The 20,966-nt window shown below is 40.8% G+C and overlaps 1 protein-coding gene across 1 annotated transcript in view; it reads left to right on the top strand.

Moving 5' to 3' along the window:
* The first annotated feature begins 580 nt into the window (after positions 1 to 580).
* eci2 (enoyl-CoA delta isomerase 2) overlaps positions 581 to 20,966 on the top strand; it is a 27,732-nt gene continuing 7,346 nt past the window's right edge. Inside the window, exons 1-9 of the mRNA XM_061714036.1 lie at positions 581 to 725; positions 2,923 to 2,984; positions 4,513 to 4,616; positions 9,024 to 9,122; positions 11,693 to 11,884; positions 13,948 to 14,017; positions 17,337 to 17,439; positions 20,304 to 20,424; positions 20,502 to 20,591. Coding sequence (XP_061570020.1) covers positions 670 to 725; positions 2,923 to 2,984; positions 4,513 to 4,616; positions 9,024 to 9,122; positions 11,693 to 11,884; positions 13,948 to 14,017; positions 17,337 to 17,439; positions 20,304 to 20,424; positions 20,502 to 20,591 — 897 coding nt within the window. The 5' untranslated portion in view covers positions 581 to 669. The remainder of the gene's footprint in view (positions 726 to 2,922; positions 2,985 to 4,512; positions 4,617 to 9,023; positions 9,123 to 11,692; positions 11,885 to 13,947; positions 14,018 to 17,336; positions 17,440 to 20,303; positions 20,425 to 20,501; positions 20,592 to 20,966) is intronic.

The raw sequence follows: 20,966 nt of genomic DNA, 5'->3' as shown, positions 1-20,966 counted from the left end.
ATGTTGAAATAGCAGTAAAACCACATTCATTGATGAAATGACATAAGGGATGGAAAGGAGGGATGGCAGTTTTACAGGGGGGATGATTTGGACCGTTTTTATTTCAGAGGGGGATGATTTGGACCGTTTTTATTTCAGGGGGGATGATTTTTACCGTTTTTATTTCAGGGGGGATGATTTTTACCGTTTTTATTTCAGGAGGGGATGGTTTTTACCGTTTTTATTTCAGGAGGGATGCCATCCCCCCTCACCCCCCCTCAACTCCAGTACTGCTTACAGTTTAAGATTAAGATTCCCAGAATATTCTAATTTTTTGAGATAGGATATTTGAGTTTTCTTAAGCTGTAAACCATGATCAGCAATATTAAAATAATAAAAGGCTTGCAATATTTCAGTTGATTTGTAATGAATCCAGAATGTATGACATTTTTGTTTTTGTAGTTGCATTACAGAAAATCACAATATTCAAATTGTCTGAGACCTGTACATTGTATTTGTGGACAGGCAGTTTTTGACGTGCCGTGTTTAGGCCCCGCTGCGCGCTCCCGCTGCGCGCTCCCGCCGCCGCTGGGGCTGCATTCCCCGTCACGACACCGGTGTAGCGGCCGCTGCTGTCCGACCTGAGCGACCCGTCCTGCCTGTACTCTGCACCCCCGAACCTGGCTGTCAATGGCCGGCCTCGCCCTCAACAGCTCCTTCGCCTGGCGCTTCGTCAGACTGAGAAGGTGACGTGCCGGTTCTATTTGTTGACAGTTGTCGTGGTGTTTGAATCATTAACTTTTAACCGGGATAAGTTCTTTCTAGTTCTAGTTAGCTCAGCGGTCAAAGCATGTACCAGAAACTCACAGTTAGGATCATAGTACATTTAGAATTCAGGTGTCTAATTTTTCTGCAAAAAAGACTTTTGTCTGTAGATTCATTATCCAGCAAAGGTTTATTTTCCTCCACGTTCAATAGAAACAAATGGAGACTTCAGTGCAGGTCAGTGGGACCTTTGCTCCAGATCTGCAGATCACGTGACCTGAGCCTCTAGTGACGTCATGGAGGCGCAGGTCCTGCAGCTGCAGCCATACGGTGCGTCTGAAATGCCATACTAAAAAGTATAATAGTAAAAAGTATACTTAAATTCGGCACACTTTTGAGTAAATATCAGTAGGCTGGTGTGCATTAATTCGGACGTACTATTATGAGCGCACACGGCCCTTCCTGCCGTAGGGAGGGAGGATGATGCTCTGGGGCCTCCCATCATGCCCCGGGGCAATGACGCGAATATTAATATAATATGTATTAATATAATAAGTATAATAAATTAATGTATATTATTACATGTATAGTATTACATATATTATTGATATAATATATTTACATAGTATATATTAATATAAACATCCGTGGAATGCACGGACACGGCTGTGTGACGTCAGCCGTGACGTCACGCCCAGAAAGAGACTTTTCTGGCCGTTATAAAACATTTTTGACGGATATAAAGTCCATGACTTAAAAATATAGAATACAAAGATTAGTAATTGCTGGTGATTACAGCTGGAGGTTCCTGTGAACAGGCCACTGGAAAAAATCCCATGGGACCCAGAAAGCTTTTTTCCCATAGACCGCAAAAGTAAATGTCATGAATTCCACTGACTCACGCTGGTTAATTCAACCATTTATTAACTTCCAGACGAGCACACAAAACATTGCTTCATTAACTGCCGTGACTTAGCTTTCTGACGCAGTCTCTATCTATTACCCAGAAGCCCCTGCTTCATAACACAAAGCGTAGACTGTAGTGACATCTAGTGGTAGATATAAAATACAGCTACACTAAATCACATCACAGTAAAAGAGAAGCCTCTAAAACTGTTCACAGGACACCTCCAGCTGTAATCACCAGCAATTACTAATCTTTGTATTCTATATTTTTAAGTCATGGACTTTATATCCGTCAAAAATGTTTTATAACGGCCAGAAAAGTCAAAGAAAAGTCTCTTTCTGGGCGTGACGTCACGGCTGACGTCACAGCCGTGTCCGTGCATTCCACGGATGTTTATATTAATATATTTTATGTAATTATATTATATTAATACATTAATAATATATGTAATGCTATACATGTAATAATATACATTAATTTATGTATTATATTAATACATATTATATTAATATTCGCGGCATTCCCCCGGGGCATGATGGGAGGCCCCAGAGCATCATGGGAGGTGACTCAACTGCGCATGCTCTATGGGCCCGTGTATGCGGAAGTAAACCCGGAAGTCAGAGATTTTTTCGGCGTATGCGCTGGCTGAGCAGAATGCATTTTCAATTTCCCATCCAGTTTTATAATAGATCCATGGACACAGCCCACTACGGTTGTGTTTCCTGTATCTGGGTCACGTGGGTTTCACACTGCCCCGCCCCTTTAGGATATATATATATATATATATATATGTATGTATATATATATATATATATATATATATATATATATATATATATATATATATATATATATATATATTCAACTATGTGTATGTATGCATGTATAAGTATGTGAAAAAATATAAAATATGTGTGTGAGTATAATTACAGTATATAATAATAATAATAATAATAATAATAATACTGTTATTTAGCAGTGTGAGTACAGTGTGTGAATATTTATAAATACAGGTTAAATGATTAGTGAATGGAGGTAGGACTAAATAAGTTTACACTTCTTCCTACTCCTTTTTTGGCACATGTAAATCAAGATAGCAAGTTTTAAAGGATGAAATTCTTTGTTTTGTTTTCTTAAACTTCTCATGAAGTGTTGTTTCTTTTTTTTTACATGTACAAAAATAAAATAAATCAAATGAAACCCTAAAGCAGGGCGGCGGTGGAGGCGACTCAGGTGTCTGTTCATGTCCTGAAAGTCTCCTTCTCTCTCAGCAGCTTGGTTAGATCCACTGGTCCCAGTCTGTCGTTCCACTCCACAGCGTCTCGTATGATGGGTGAGTATCTACCGCAGATCCACATCCGCCTTGTCCAGACCACCCACTGCAGATCTGGGCTCCTGTAAACCAGTGGTCCCCAACCCCCGGGCCCCGGGCCACGGCCCGGTACCGGGCCGCACAGAGAGAAAATGATTTCTCTAATTTCTGTAGAATCCCCGACTGATGATGTTGACTCTCAAACTGATGGCTCACAATGTTTTTATTCCTTGGATGTAAATACACTGCAAACACACCGTAAGAGCTATAAAGGAATAAAATAAAGTAGACTTAGTCTTTCTACATTCATATAAGTTTCATTTAACTTAAATACAGACCGACGCAGCTGCTGCTCGCTCTACCGTTAACCACAATACATGAGTAACCATGGCAACCAAACTCAAGCTGGACATAAATACGGTATAACATTTGCACAAATCCTTATCAGCAGGAGCTTTTTGTGTCAGTTAGGCTCCACATTAGCATTCCCGACACTAGTTTAGTCTTTCAGACACACTTTCTACTGCCGTTAAACTTTTACCGTTAAAGTCCGAAGCGCCGGATGTTTACAAGGTCTCGGTGAGACGCCTTCAAAATAAAAGCACTAAATATCGGTCTCCTTAATATATAACAAATAAAATAAAAGCCTGGCTTTAAATAATGTTAATGAGAAAACAAACATAAAAACACATTTATAGAAATACTCATATTAAAGGTAATTTACTATTTCCATTTTTATTTTTTCGAAAATGACGTTTTATTATTATTATTATTATTATTGTTATTATTATGGCCCCCCCTTCTCCTCCCTTTTCTCTCTTTTGTCCTGCAGGTGGTCGTGGGTGGCTTGTAGCTTGCATTACGGAGCACAAGTCTTTCCCTGACCCTGCACCCCAACCTGGGACTTGCTGATTGGGCCGGAGCTTCGGGAGCTGTGTGCTGGCCTGCGGTCCCCACCCCCGGTCATCCCGTTGCTGCTTCCACCTGCCTGCTGTGCTGTTGCCGTCCCTGACCCACCAGTCTGGCCCTCGGCAGGAGGGTCCCCCCTTATGAGCCTGGTCCTGCTCAAGGTTTCTTCCCTCCTAAAGGGGAGTTTTTCCTTGCCACTGTTTGGCTTAAGGTTTTTCTCCCACTAGGGGAGTTTTTACCTGCCATTGTTTATGTAATAACTGCTCGGGGGTCATGTTCTGGGTATGGGTCTCTGTAAAGCGTCTAGAGACAACTCTGTTGTATTAGACGCTATATAAATAAAATTGAATTGAATTGAATTGAATTGAATTATTGTTATTATTATTATAGAGAAAATCCCAGTTTTTAATGCCGATCTTGTCATTTTATTTAGTTTCAGCTACACCTTTAGATTGGCCCGTGAAAATATTGTCAGACATTAAACCGGTCCGCGGTGCAGAAAAGGTTGGGGACCACTGCTGTAAACGATGAAAAAGCTTCCGTTTGTTTCGGCAGACCTCGTACTTTTCCCTGAAAATGACAGTGGCAGCAGCGATTGTCTCGAATGGTTCATTTCAGTCGTGATGATGTTTGATTTCAGGCGCGACTGTGGAGCAGTTTGAGCAAGCAAAGAGCAAACTGTCTGCGCTGAAGAACGACCCGGGTAACGAGGTCAAGCTGAAGATCTACGCTCTCTTCAAACAGGTGAGAAGACTCACAAGCTGTGTCTCCAGATATTATTTGATCTAAATCTTCTGACAAATCTCCAGTTGTCCACAGCGATGAAGAACAAACAGTTTAAGAAGTTAAAGAATACATTTTGTGGGGTACCAGTGCATCTTTTGTCCATATTCCAGTTTGACCCAGAGAGAAATCTCTTGTCAAGTCTTTATTCATCTTGTGTGCGCGATGGGATATGAAAAGATGAAACACTTGGGATAAAGTTCCGATACCTAAACTACAACTAAGCAAAAAACTAACTAAACATTAAACTTCTGTGTGTGTGTCACGATGGCTGTTCATACATGTGGTGAGGCAAAAGAAAGATGGCTGACAAAGTCACGTGGTGACCGAGTCTCGCGTGATTCAAAATAGTGGATGATATTTTGTCTCATCCAGTGAGAACAAAAAAACTTGGAGGCTTTATGGCCAAGATAAGAGTGTGCATGCGCTTATTTGTGCAGGGGTTAGTAGGAGAGAATGAGAGGAATAGAGAAGAAAGTAAAACCAAAGACACTAGAATAACTTCTCACCACCAGAAAACCAAAACTCTGAAGTTTCCCACACAGAGACCAGTGTGAAACTAACTTCACACGTGTGTTCTGGTCATTCAACTGGGAGATGAGGAAGGGCTTTGTTTTCTGTTGTGGAAGAGCATGTCATCAAGATCCAGTAAAGTTGATGCAGCAGTAGACCAACGATAAAATAAACACACTTAAGCTAATAAACACAGTTATGACAGGATCAGCGGTCGGGCTCACAATGTAAAAATATACTAGTTAAATATGTTAAATATGTTTCTCTGCCCAGACATAAAACAACCATCTTTGTAAGTGAATAAAAAGGTGGTTTGGTCTGGCCGGTCAGCGTTCCTTGGTGAACAGCTGGATGGTTACGCTCCGCAGGTGATCCTGATAAAGAGCATCTCTCTCTCCTGCTCTCCTCGTCTCCGTGTGGATGAGGGGAATACATGGGCTCTGCAGCTGGTCCTCCTTCAGCTCCAGGTCGGTCCAAAGGCGTTCACGTCGAGACATGCAAGGGTCCCTGGTTCGTCTCATCTGGGGCTCAGAACGTTGCAGTCACTCGTTGCAGCGCTGCAGACTGTAGTTGCCATTTCAAGGCAACCAGGCGCTTCTTCAGGCCCGATCATGGAGAAGGCCGGCCCTTAGCTAGTAGCTCTTCATGCTAAAATAGGAGCTGTGGCTTCTTCTTAGCTCACAGAGAACTCCATGGGAGAGTGGACGGGGTGAGAGAGAAGAAAGGAGGGAGCCTGCTCTTTATAGCCGGGCCTGGGATACAATAAATATGTAGCGGCCCATCCTGGGATTTGGGGTCCATACTAGGGATGGGCGGTATGGACTAAAAAATTTATCACGATAATTTCCGACATTTATTCCGATAATGAAAGAAATGACGATAAAAAAAATACCAATTCAACTCCACCTTTTTAACTATAAATCTATCACCACATTCAGTCTTTGGAGCCCCCAAAACACTGCTCTAAAAGAATACTAATAAAAACCAATTAAATGAGTACACCTGTACTGCAAAACTGGAATGACTCAAATGAAACAAGTTTGAAATGTAAGAACAGATTCAACATTTATTCAAACTGTATGGCTTAAACAGTGGGATAACTGTGCAAACAGCAAAAGTACCATCGTCCTTCAAGTTTTCCTAGCTTATAAAATCACAAAGTAGAAAAAAATACAACCTGATAAATAAAGAAACAGGACAAATAAATAAAAGTTCACAGAAAATAAAAACCAATCAGTGATGACCTCTTCTAATATAAATAAAATGTGCAAATTAACCTGTGGTTGGAACATGCCACAAATAAGATACTATTGCAATTTGTTTTCGTAATAGTCAAAGGTTATATCAAAATGTAACAACCATTTCCTTCTGTTTTTGCAGACTCTGCACATAATAGATGATGTTTGCCAGGGGCGTTTCTTGGGACTGAGAACATTGGGGGCTAAGCCCAGACCCTTATAGGGAAGCCTATGGGATCTACCTGGGGAAAAAAGCTCAATGCTTTCTTGAGCCTTATTGCGTCTTGTCTACAGCCAAACACTGCCAAAATGTACCAGAATGAAACATATTATATTGATAGAAACAGGATGATTCACTTATAGATAACACAGGAATTAAAGCAAAAGAGGTTGCCACCTTTCAGAAATAGAAATAAAGGACGCCCCGATTTCAGCAGCGCAGGAGCCAAAAAAAAGCCCCAAAACTGCATAAAAATGTGTTTATTTTATATGAAAAAACGTGTTCTTTAATAGCATTGAACTTGCATGACTGTACAGACAGCCAACCATATAGCAGCTGAAATAGCCTCCTATGCTCTGTATGCCCACATCAGCCAAGGTGTAGAATATTGCTACAGGTGAAGAATATGGTGTAAAAGTTAATTTATTTCAATAATTCAACTAGAATATGGTGTAAAAGTTAATTTATTTCAATAATTCAACTAGAATTTGGTGTAAAAGTTAATTTATTTCAATAATTCAACGAGAATATGGTGTAAAAGTTAATTTATTTCAATAATTCAACTAGAATTTGGTGTAAAAGTTAACTTATTTCAATAATCCAACTAGAATATGGTGTAAAAGTTAATTTATTTCAATAATCCAACTAGAATTTGGTGTAAAAGTAAACTTATTTCAATAATTCAACTAGAATATGATATAAAAGTTAATTTATTTCAATAATTCAACTAGAATTTGGTGTAAAAGTTAACTTATTTCAATAATTCAACTAGAATATGGTGTAAAAGTTAATTTATTTCAATAATTCAACTAGAATTTGGTGTAAAAGTTAACTTATTTCAACAATTCAACTAGAATATGATGTAAAAGTTAATTTATTTCAATAATTCAACTCGAATATGCTGTAAAAGTTAATTTATTTCAATAATTCAACTTAAAAGGTGAAACTAATATATTACCTAGTCTTATTACATGCAAAGCAAGATATGCTGAACCTTTGTTATAATTTTGATGATGGAATTTTTGAATTATTGATTTCATAAAATATTCATTAATATATTTTTTATTTGGGGTTTTCATAAACTGTGAGCCATAATCAGAGAGCAGTGTCTTGCTGGTGCAGCAAACTGCTGGACGCAGATGCGTGACGGACACTGGCTGGTTTATGGTTCTGCGTTGCACCAAAGCAGAGCTTACGGCGTATAGTAAGCGGGGACGCGAACGTACGGTGCGCGTCGCCGCGTACCCTACGCCGTCGATTTGACGCGGAACCATAAATCAGGCTTAACGCGGGCGAATTTGTCAGTTTTCTTTTCGTCTTTTCAACTGAGCACGCAAACACAAACTGAGGATGCAATGCTTGCTTATGCACCATCGTAGAACCGGGCCTGGCATAATATATGTCCGTATTGGTTCAATACGGAACTTTTAATTCCCAATTCCCAAGCCCTACCTGGAGGTGAAGCCCGAGTCCTCCCCGCTGTGCTGTCTGGCACATAGAAAGATCTGGACAGACGCAGCAGGTCCTGTTCTCCCGCCACAAAGATTTTGCTGGCCTTAATGTTTCCTGTGTTTTATTTTGTTGATTATTGATAAATTTAGTGTTGATGTGTGTGTGACAGACGTGTGTATGGGGGATTAATGAAAATACGGGACAAACCGCGTCCCGTATTAGTTCAATACGGACTCAATCCATCTCTCTGATTGGTCTTGGTGTCTCGACGTCATCCCCTGTTGCATTCACTGATAATGGAAAACTACAACTTCTTTAGTGACTCGTAATGTACAGTTATGATTTTTTTCTTCTGAAGTTGAATTATCCGGGGCTAAAGAAAAAACGTCCGGGGCTGAAGCCCCGGATGCCCAGGCCAGGCGACGCCACTGATGTTTGCTCCTCGTCTCTCTTTTTAAATCCAAACCAGTTCCAGAGCTGGAGCCTCGTTTAACAACGAGCTCCTCGCTCTCAGATCCGCCTTCCGCCATGTTTGTTGCACAAAATCGTCATCAACGGGAATTGATCGTTTTTACCGCAAATTTACAAATTCTTATCGCGGGGAATTTTTTTGACGGTATATCGTTAACGGTAAAATATCGCCCATTCCTAGTCCATTCCCAATGAGGGGGTTATTCCTTATCACAGAAGGGCCATAAATGCAAAGCCTGCCGGGGCTTTGACTCATTATGGAGGTTCTTTTGTCTCGAACCAAGCGGTCAACATTGCGAAATCGAGGCTGGCCTCAGAGTTAGACCTCAGAATTTAAATTCAGTCTTCCCCTGTTCAACACAGGGCTGTGGCCCAACAACACCTACACTTTAAGAAAAATCCCGTCTCCAATAATCGGTCTTGGTTTCGTGTGTCGTATTGTCATAACAACTTAGTGTAACGTTCCTCCCCCAGGCCTCTACGGGACCCTGCAACACTCCCAAACCAGGCATGCTGGACTTCGTCAACAAGGTCAAATGGGATGCATGGAAGTCTCTGGGCTCCATATCACAGGTATGATGGATTGTCTTGACCTCATCTTCTTCTTAATGAGCTGCAGCCATCTTTACAACAGTGTAGGAGAAAATACTGATTTGTTGATTTACTCTGAGGTTTTTTCCTCCAACTTTCCCTGCTCAGGGTTTTCCACTAGCAGCACCAGTGCTCCTTACTGAACATTTTACGAGCACCAGCACAAAATTTAGGAGCATCTATATCGACACAACATATTCATAATTTTGTCTATATTAACTGCATTACTGATAATTTATCAATAAACACAGACAATTTACAGTAATAGCAATGTACTGCTTTTTCATTGCATCAGCAATAACACCAATGAACTGCGCACATGCTGTGTCAGTAAGTGGGATTCATTTGCACTCATGACTAAGGATTCATGCCGCGACTAGAATCGAACTCTAGTCGCTGTACAGGGTATGGTTTACATAAGTTGCCTGCTCAATGTGTTTGTGTGCTCTTGTTCTTCATTTATGTTGTTTGTCATTATTCCAAGTTATGTCATGGTTTTACTAATTGTTTGTACTCTGTGCTCTAGTGTTTTAGTGTGTTCTCTTTCAATGTTTTTTACATATGCCATCAACCTGCCAGGGACTGCAGATGTAAATTAGCCTGTATGGCTAAATCTGGCACATTTACATGATGGACTCAAGTGCTCATGTTAATTAAAGTCCGTTGTCCCTTCCTAAATAAATAAATGAAATGAAAGCCGTTGAACTATATGGGCGCACGCGCTTGTGTTGAATTTGGCATTTGTGACGCAAATAACCTGGAGGGAAAAAAATCCACTCTCAAAATGGCAGGGAAAAATGCACGGCCAAATGAAAAAATATGAAGATGAACACAGGACGTTTTTAACAGAGTTGGAGAGTTTAATATATATAATGTATATTAAATATTAATATTTAAGCAATACATCCCGCCAGGCCGTGGTATCCAATCACACAGCTGAAGGGCCCGACGCCAAGTGATGTATTGCTTTTATAAAACGAAGAGGAATACACAATCTATTTATGTAGTTTTTAATTAATCAGAATATATTTTATATATATATATATATATATATAGGGGTGCACACAAGCCGGGACTCCAGGGATAGTCTACTGCATGTTTTAGATGTTTCCCTGTCTTCAACACACCTGATTCTAATCACTGGTCGTCATCAACATGTCATCAAGGTTTACACAACTGTTGGTGACACAGCCTTGTCTATCAGGGTTGTGTTGAGGCAGGGAAACATCTAAAACGTGCAGTAGACTATCCCATGAGTCCCGGCTTGTGTGCACCCCTGTGTGTATATATATATATATATATATATATATATATATATATATATATATACCAGTAAAAATAGCCCCACTGTGGAAAAAAATAGTCCCATCTCTCCAGATGTAGCTCCGCATGTCATCTTTTGCTCTTCTTCTTTTTGGAGACAGGCCAGGTCAGTCCATTCATCCATCGTTAGCTCCTCCCCGGAGATCAAAATTTACCGTCAACATGCCAAATTAATTGTTAACGAAAATAAAAAATAAACTTTATCACCACCTACTTTTTGCTACCTGCTGTAACCGTCAAAAAATATGTAACAGTTGGTTGTTGTCATGGATACGTTGTTGCTTCCCTGACGCGGAATGATCAGCTGTGATGAGGCTTTAGAATAGAAGGCGTGGTATAAGCTCATTATACCACAGTTAACGACCAATCAGATTGCAGCATTTCACCTTTCCGTTTTCTAATGGTATTTTTCTGTCTCAGAGAGAGCAGGGAGTGAGGGATCACGGGGCAGTTGATGTGTAGTACGATGTGGCTCTTTGCAGTAACACAGTAACCAATTGTGGCTCTTAGCCTCTGACTGGTTGGCCACCCTTTCAGGGGTGTCGGTCCTCGAGGGCCGGTGTCCTGCATGTTTTAGATGTGTCCCTTTTTTAGCACACCGTGATACAAGGAGCTGTGTCATCAACAGAACTATCCAGACCTTGATGACAAGCTGGTGACGATGATGAATTAGAATCAGGTGTGTTAAAGCAGTGAAACATGTAAAACATGCAGGACACCGGCCCTCCATGGATTCAGTTTGACACCTGTGCGACAATGATTGACCGCAGTACAAGTCTCCACTGAGATAATCCATCTCAGATGCCTTCAACTCTAAACACAAGGTTAAAAGAAGCCGGATTTTCTAAAGTTTTAAGTGGTGTTAGTTGATGTAACTCTTCACAAACGTTTCCAATTGTCAGCATGGTCAGCTGACAATCAGCTGCTGATGCAGAACGTCTGAGGGATCATAGGAATTTAACAATTTTCTCACACATTTGTTGTCAAACTGGAGGTAATCTGTCCACATTTGCAAACATCCAGCCAGGCATTACTTTTGTACCAAATCAAGTTCAAGATCATTTGCATTTATTTTTATTATTTATTATATAATTTTTAAACACAAAAGCTCACCCAAACCGTGTGGAGGAGACTCTGAAAGTGCTCTCAACAGAAACTCCAGGTTACTTGTGTTTCCTCTGAGTTCATCTCCGGTTGTGAATAAAAGCGGCAACATTTGCACCCGTCAGGACGAGGCCAGGCAGCAGTACTGTGACCTGGTCAGCTCCCTCGTGGCAGCAGAGGGTGGAGGCTCCGGCCAGGTGGCGGCGACGCCCGCCGGGGCCGGAGCCGCGTACCAGACGCTTCTGGTCACAACAGAGGATGACATCACCTCCATCACACTGAACCGACCGGCCAAGAAGAACGCCATCACAACAGAGGTCAGTTACACAGGCACGTCTTAATGGTCAAAAACCGCCTGCATCGCGCTACTTGGTAGATTCACACTATAGTCTGTGGACGCCTGCAGTGGGCGGGGCTTTCAAGCTGCAGAACTGGAGGGAACAAAGTGTATATAGTCTACACATATCTATATACAGCGTGCACATCTTCAGTTTCCTCTTTCACCATGGATCACACTTTGGGAAGCCTTCTTTATATTTCAGTCTTATTTCTGCGTAGATAAGAGTGAGTTTGATGCTCCTTAACCAGGTTGGTCCTGGATCAACATCAGCCATCATCGTTGGTCCCGCTGAAGCTGCAGTCTGTCTGAGTGAACACTGACACACCGGGTCCCAGCGGATTTGGTCATATTGTTTAAACTGTGTTTTGTGATTAATAATCAGAATCAGAAAAAGCTTTATTGCCAGGTCAGACATCAATCAGACGAGAGAACTTGACTCCGGTTCACACCGATGGCTCCATTAATACGGACGCCATTTTTAGAGGAAGGATGACACAGGGATGGGGGGAGGAGGAAGAAAAAAGGCATCTTCACACTGTGTATTAATACCTAGTGTCAAGGTGCAAAAAAACACCTCAGCACAGAAAAGCGACGAAAAGCAACATACACACAACAAAACGACATCATAAATATATAAGCACGGTTTTTAATTATTATTTTGTGTTGGATCGATGTAGCAAATCATCCAGCTCCTCAACCATCAGTTATTGTTTCACATGAGCAGTTCAGGTAAAAACTGCAGTCAAATCAGCAAAAATGTCAGTTTGCTGGATGAAATATATGAATTCCTGATAGAATAAGTTTGTTAGTGCACAGCTCTGCTCATGTACGCATGTGAATGAGTGTACGTTTGTGTGAACATGAAAGTACAATCTGCATTGAGAGTTCTCGCTTCGGGAATCCCGGTCTCTGATTGGACGCTGCCTCGGTGTCGCCGCTGCTCATTTGCATAAAGTTCAGATTTTTTAACTTCAAATTGACACTCTGTATGCCTCCAACATTAATGTTGAAATACAATTTCGAGAAAACAGTTGAAATTTGGTGAATAAAGTGGAAATGTCTCCTCCTCCATCAAATCCAGTTAGAGCGACTGACAGCTCTGCAGCAGCAGCCGGAACTAACTAAGTTCAAGTTCAAGTTTATTTGAGATACATCATTGCATAACAATATGAATAATGATGTTTCTGACACTTTGACACAAGAGGACCGCTCTATTGAGAAAAAATAAAAAATAATATCAACTGTAAAACAATGCTAAAAAAGTTCATTTTACTTCTGATAAAGCTTGTACGCTCTCAGGAGGAACGACATCTGGGGCCTTTTTGTGTGAGTGTCCTTCCAGTGCGTAGTGTGTAGCGACTTGTATTTGCAGACAGGCTCTGGATCATTGGGCTGGTCCCTTCTTTCAGTAGCCGATGGAATTCTCTTAAGGTGCCTCCTCTCTCCTCACCTCCAGAGTGGGGAAGGAGTTAGTCGGTATCCCTATGATACGGCAGCACCTTCTCTGCAGACATTCCAGTTCCTGGATCAAGTGCTTTGGGAGGCCGGCCCAGACAGGTGAGGCGTATTCCAGCACTGGTCTGATGAAGGTCGTATATACCTGGGTCAACACATCTGGGGGCAACTAACTAACTTACATCCTTGGAGTGGAACATTAAGGCTACGTTTCTGAAGTTATGCAACTGCATATGTTTGATATGTGTTTCAAATTAATATCGTCATCAAATTTTGACTTTTCTCAACATTTTGACTTTTTTCTCAAAATTGTATTTCAACATTAATCTCAACATTTCAACCTTTTCTCGATATTTCAACTTTTTTCCCCAAATTGTATTTCAACATTAATCTCAACATTTCAACTTTTTCCTCGACATTTCGACTTTTTTCTCGAAGTGCATAACGGAAAAAAAATCTAAAATATTATTTAAATTTTTCTCCTGCCTGGCTCTCTCCCGTCCCGCTCTCTTCCGTAATAAGCAGTATTGGTGTGGATGTTGAAGAAAATCCTACAGCTCTAGTGTGAAATATGTTTTCTTTCAGATGTACAACGAAATCATTGCAGCTCTGGAGCAGGCAGGAAAAGACGACTCTGTCATCGCTGTTATTACCGGTACACACACACACATATACACACACACACACACACACACACACACACACACACACACACACCTGGCTGCAGCGTAGCTCCTGTGGAAGTAGTGATGGTCAGATGAAGCATCAAGGACGAAGCTTGTCGATCATTTGGTCCATTAACCGTGGACTGGACGACACCAGTGAGCATATACATGATAACATTCACTCTGCAGATACATGAGATGAGGCCTGAAATGAGTTGACTCTCACTTGCACTACACCATCTCGGCTGTTTCAATAGTTTCCTCATGCAATCACTGTAAGAAACCTGCAACCTATGAATGCTTGCCTTTCTTAAATTTACTCCATAAAGGAGCAGTATTATACATTATATATTATATAGAGCGGGGTACAGAATGCCCTAAAGAGACAGATCTTCACATGGTCAGAACACATGTTACATTTCCTTCTGAGCATGTTTGCCTGAGCATAAAGGACTCGGCACTGTCTATTAATATCCTCATCATCAGTTATTTGGTCTGTGATGAAATGACCAAGGTACTTAATTTTAGTACAGATATTCACCTTTTGTCCTGTAAGATAAAAATTTGGAAATGTGAGGTGTCTGTCTTCTTTAGTACGACAGAGCATAACCATACTCTTCTTGGCATTATATAGTATATCATGGGTAATCCCATACTCAGTACATATATTAAACAACTGTTGCAACCCGGCACTGCTGGGGGGAAAAATTGCCAAATCATCAGCATACATGAGATGGTTTAAAATAGTGTTTCCAATTCCACATGCTGTTCTACACGCTCCCAGTTGGTGAGAAAGATCATCCATGTAGATGTTAAAAAGGGCTGGAGAAAGTAGCCCCCCCTGGCGGACGCCATTACTAACACCAAAGCAATTATTATTATAACTATATTATTAAAGCAGTACGTTTGGATTTTCTGAGATTTGAACCTCAACGGTTGAGATCTCAAAGGAAAAGTTCAAAACACTGGCGTCTGGTGTTAACTTGGTTGTGGGACTGTGATAACTCTTCAGCGCCTGCAGGACTAATATTTGTTCTCAGTCTTTCACAAAGGCAACGCCTCGACCCGGATGAGGTGTTTCATCAAACTTCAGCCTGGAAAAGAAAATTACACAAATAAACTACCAGATTATCACCAAGTTTAACAGTTTTCTTTGACTTGTCTAGATTGTTTTAATTATTTTTTGGTTTATTACCGTTTAAACATTGGAGATGCACCAGTTGACCTCTTCTTTTTTAATAATTTTATTTATTATTGAGCATTAATAACACAGCAGATGGATACAGACACAAAAGGATTACAATGCTCATTTTTATATTTTAACAACCCTGCCCTCCCGTCCCCTGAACAGGTTGGACACCTAACCAACACTATTGAAAAATTGAATGAAAAAAACAAATATAGACCTATAATGAATAGAGCAAGTTACCGTGCACATAAATAAAAAGGAAAATATGGCCTATCAACATTGACTGTGTTTCCATGCATCAATAACCCTTTTAAAACCCGAATATTGGCAATAACCCGAATTTGCACGGCCATGTAAACACCAATAACTCCTTTTGAATAACCTGAATTTGCTCATATTGGGGTTTTTAAAAACCCCAATATGAGCCCTGGTTTACTCCTTTTAAAACCTGAATATTGGGTCATGTAAACGCCAAACGGAATATATATATATATGTTACGGCCTCATAAAAACAAAGAAACACTAAGGCTCAATGAGACCACAACACATATATAGGACGCCACACAAAGATTTCAAGTTTGAAAACAAAAGTTTATTTGATTATTGTTTTTAAATACTGGGGAGAAAAACAAGGAAAAAGGTTAACCCAAAAGTAATGAACCAAAAGGAGATGGAGATCCCGGCCAAAAACAACAAAAGAGGGGTAAGCACAGGGCCAGCCACACAATGGGCCGTCGGACCACGCACTTTCCCCACTAAATAAGAAAACCCAGGTAAACCTATAACCAAACCAAAACCGATAACAGGACTACCGGCAATCTCCAACTCTAACTAAAATAACAAACTAAAATAAGAAAACTCTGCCATTATGGCCAGAGGAAAAATAAGGGTTACCTGTTCCCAAAAATGAAACAAAACAAACTTTCCCCTGCTACTGCTGCCCCAGAGTGAACGAGACCTCCCTCCTCCTCCTCCTTACAAGAACAAATTTGAGGAACTTTTATTTCAAGAATACCATTTATTCTTAAGTTTTTTTTAAGAAGAAACTTAAGAAGAAAGTTGAGAAAATACTTAGAACCTTTTTGGAGAATATGACTTCTTCTCTTTTTTCTTCTTAAGACTGAAGTTAAGGAAAAAAATGACACTTAAGAAGATTTTTTTTCTTAAGAGTGTTTTGTGAATCCGGCCCCAGTTCTGGTTTTGTGTCATGAGCTCTGTTGATGGATCCGATCAAACCATCAGATTAGGGATGTTAACAATTAATCGATTTTCGATTAATTGCCGTTATGAAATTACCCGATTAAAATTAGCGATTACAATTAATCTATTTATTTATTTATTTTTTTTCGTTTAATTTCACCAGCTGGTATTACGCCCGGACCACATTTAATGCGACACAACCCGCTGCGCCGCGCACATAAAGTTAGAAGAAAGAGACGGCGGATATGCTCAGGCAATGAGTCTGCAATGGCCCAGACGGGAGACACATGTAGCTCAGTGCTTAACTTTTATTTTTAATCCACTCTATATTCTTCTGGTTGTTCTCCGATATGATCCTCTAAAGCCTGAATTATGGTTCCCCCTTAAATCGACGCAGAGCCGCCGCCGTAGCCTACGGCGTAGGCTCTGCGTCGTTGTAACGCGGAACCATAAATCAGCCTTCACCCGGTACATACATAGGTTTCTCTAAACATCTGTCCCCGCTACAGTTTTAACTAAAAGAAAATGTGCTCCAATACAGCAGGTCTCATCATTTTATTTTGAACACTGCCAAAACTCTCACTTAAAACGTAACTAGAACTTAAAATTTGCTTGACACAAATGACACTATTATGGCTGCTGCTACTACTAATAGCCTTGAAGTGCACTTTATATTATATTCCTTGTGGTACAAAAATGTCTTTTTGTTACTTTTGTATCAAATAAATATTTGATTAAGGAATACATTAAAATGCCCTTTGTATTTTATATAAGCAAAAAAAATTATGTTTGTATCTCAGATGGGGGAAAAACGCCGCTTATCAACTAATCGATGATCGATCGATAAGGTTATCAACTGTCAATTAATGAAATAATCGATAATTTGCATCCCTACATCAGATGAATGTTCCTCCCTGCAGGTGCTGGGGATTTCTACTGCAGCGGGAACGACCTGACCAACTTCACCAAGATCCCAGAGGGCGGGGTGGAGGCCATGGCCCGGAGTGGAGGAGAGCTGCTCAGGTGAGACGCTGCTCAGGTGAGACGCTGCTCAGGTGAGACGCTGCTCAGGTGAGACGCTGCTCAGGTGAGACGCTGCTCTGCTTCTCCCCGGCTGCTGCCGTCCCTCACAACACCTCACATTTACCTGTTGCTGCACTTGTAAAGGTCGCCCAAAACGCCTATCCAAGTTCTACCCAAAGTAAATGTAAAGCTGTTCTTGAACCGTTTGAGGTTCATGGATGGTTCTGGTATCTTTTGAAAGGTAACACTCTGAAGTTCTTCCCCCAACTGTCAGAATCACTGTAACTACTACTATAATTCAGTAATCTCAGTTTGAACACACTGAAATAGAAGGTTTTTATTAGTTTTGTAATCAGATGTCTGCAGATGAATCTGTGACTTATTGGTTTTAAAACACATTGAGACACAGCCTGAAGTCTTATCTAGTGCAAGTTCAAATTTGATAACAATACCACAAAAAATGAGTATTTTACACATGTTTTTGTAAGACTATGTCTTACAAAGAGTTTTATTATAACAATTACGTCCCATGGGCGTAACTTTTGAACCGTTGAATTTACCACGTACATATATATATCGTTGTGTTCAGCATTTCATTTGCTCTACCACTGGGCGAATGCTGCACTTGCTGAGGTTTTTCTCATGACAAAAGCCGGACGTGCTCGTCCCGCCCCAACACAGGCTCATTCACTATGAGGGGACAGGAAGCTCCTGATTGGCCGGATGAGCTGTCAATCAATGTAGAGTACGCTCCATTTTAGCATTGCGCTCTCCCGTCTGAAAACGTGCAGGACGGAGGAGTTACAGACCTGTAAACCTAACATGTGCTTCTCCGACCACGGTCCAGATGAAGAGCTGGATAGCTGGATATTTACTGGTATAATTATGTATTTTGGACTAAATACTTTACTGGATACGATCTAATAGACCTTTGGTTTGTACAAGATTTGTAAGATTTGTAAATGACCTAGTTTTGTAAATTTTGGAGTGAGTGTGCACCGGATATGGGCTGGACGGGGCGAGGGCGCGCATAAGAACGGGTTAATGTTCTCCTCAGTATCAATTAGGGGTGTAACGATACACTAATCTCACCATACGGTACGATACACGATATTGAGGACACGATAACGATACGATATTATAGCAGTATTTTTTTAACAACCTTGAATGAGGAACATATGACTGGAAAAAATGGTCTTTTATTTGAAAGACACAAAATACAAAACAATGCTGTACGTTTGCCCTATTGTTACAGTTTGTAATGCTTTATAACTGTTTAAGTTTTAAAGAGAAAGCCAGGCCAACCATTTTCCACAAACTGAACTAAAAGTAAATGTCAGGTTTGCATTATGCATCTTCAGTTTCATACAAGTACAAATATTTTGCCACAAACTGAATAGTTTCTCTCATGTATGATTTGACTTTTTTCAACTAAAATTAAATAAATAAATAGAAGTAAATAAATAAACTATGAAAAGTCCCAAACTCCAAATGCAGCATGACTGTTATTGATCTTGTGCCAGAGCTCAGAGCTTCACCTGCTCCAGCCTGAGGCCGTAAGGTGAACCCGTTATCGTTTCATCCTCCCACCTTTGGGGACAACGCAATCTTTACATCATAAAAAAGATTGATTCCTGCTCCCCTTAGAAGTAAAAGTTCAGAGCTCAAAACCCCCAAGAGTCCCCTTATCGGGACCAAAACGGTACTAGTTTCTTCTGAGCGTAGTCAGATTTTGGTCCGCGGGTCGAGGTCGTCACGTGATCCCGCTGCACCAATAGGATGTTACTAGTAAACACAATATATTCATATTAATAACCCAATATCAGATACAGTTTGTCACCTCCACGACACGTATCGTGACATTTTTGTATCGCGAAATTTCGTGGCATGATATATTGTTCCACCCCTAGTATCAATCCATATTGGTGTTTTCCTGGTCAAAGTCCAGGTAGGGAACTTTAGAGCCGTTCCAGTCCTGGTTAATAATCAGGTCTGGAGTGTGTTAATCCAGCCCGTTTTCAGTTCGACTAAGAGGTTTTTATGCCTTTTTTAAACGTCTTTTCCTTTCCTAAGGTCATGGACACTAGGGATGGGCGGTATGGACTAAAAGATGTATCACGATAATTTCTGGCATTTATCCCCATAACGATAAAAATGACGATAAAAAAATACCAATTCAGCTCCACCTTTGTAACTATAAATCTATCACCACATTCAGTCTTTGGAGCCCCCAAAACACTGTTCTAAAAGATACTAAATACTACTAAACTACACCAATTAAATGTAATTAATAAAAACCAATTAAGTGAGTTACACCTGTACTGCAAAACTGGAATGACTCAGATCCTCCATGTTTGTAACACCTCATTAACGGGAATTTATCCTTTCTTTCTTTCTTTCTTTCTTTCTTTCTTTCTTTCTTTCTTTCTTTCTTTCTTTCTTTCTTTCTTTCTTTCTTTCTTTCTTTCTTTCTTTCTTTCTTTCTTTCTTTCTTTCTTTCTTTCTTTCTTCCTTCCTTCCTTCCTTCCTTCCTTCCTTCCTTCCTTCCTTCCTTCCTTCCTTCCTTCCTTCCTTCCTTCCTTCCTTCCTTCCTTCCTTCCTTCCTTCCTTCCTTCCTTCCTTCCTTCCTTCCTTCCTTCCTTCCTTCCTTCCTTCCTTCCTTCCTTCCTTCCTTCCTTCCTTCAATTAAACACAGAACCATAAATCAGCTTTAGACAAAAACGTCATCAACAGGAATTTATCATTTTTACCGTGAGATGATAAATTCTTACCGTGGGGAATTTTTTTTGACGGTTTATTGTGAACGGTAAAATATCGCCCATTCCTAGTGGACACATACAGACCGTCTCTTTTCCTCTCCTCAGGAAGTACGTGAGGGCCTTCATTGACTTCCCCAAGCCACTGGTTGCCATGGTGAACGGACCGGCTGTTGGCGTCTCAGTGACGTTGCTGGGACTGTTTGACCTGGTCTACGCCACAGAGAGGGTACAAACACACACTCTGACATCTGGAACCTCCTCAGCACAGCTGCAGGTGTGTTAATGAGCGGTTCTTTGTTTCAGGCCACATTCCACACCCCCTTCAGCCAGCTGGGCCAGAGCGCCGAGGGCTGCTCCTCCTACACCTTCCCCAAACTGATGGGCGTTCCCAAGGTACCTGGAGTCTGTTCAGGACCACTGTCATTGTGTTCACTAGTAACGCACATCCGACCGCGCCTCGACCCGCGGACCAAAATCTTCCTCCGCTCAGAAGAAACTAGTCCCGTTTTGGTCCCGATCACGGGACTCTTGCAGGGTTTTGAGCTCTGAACTTTTACTTATGTAAGGCTGGTGTAGAGTTAAGCCTTACCTTATTAAATTAAACCTTTTTTGGGTGGTGAGTAGGATAAACACGGGGAAACTTCTGCTGAGTTCCAGTGTACTTTAATGTCCCTCAACAGTGTAGGATTTTAGAACATCAACACAGCACCTAGTGCCGTACTGTGGCGTATCACTCCGCCCAATCTGAAACAGACTAATCACTACAGA

This window comes from Cololabis saira, chromosome 22 (genome assembly GCF_033807715.1).
Source record: "Cololabis saira isolate AMF1-May2022 chromosome 22, fColSai1.1, whole genome shotgun sequence".
In the NCBI taxonomy this organism is placed as follows: domain Eukaryota; kingdom Metazoa; phylum Chordata; class Actinopteri; order Beloniformes; family Belonidae; genus Cololabis; species Cololabis saira.
The sequence above is the reverse complement of the archived record's forward strand: the minus strand, read 5'-3'. Positions and strand labels throughout refer to the sequence as shown.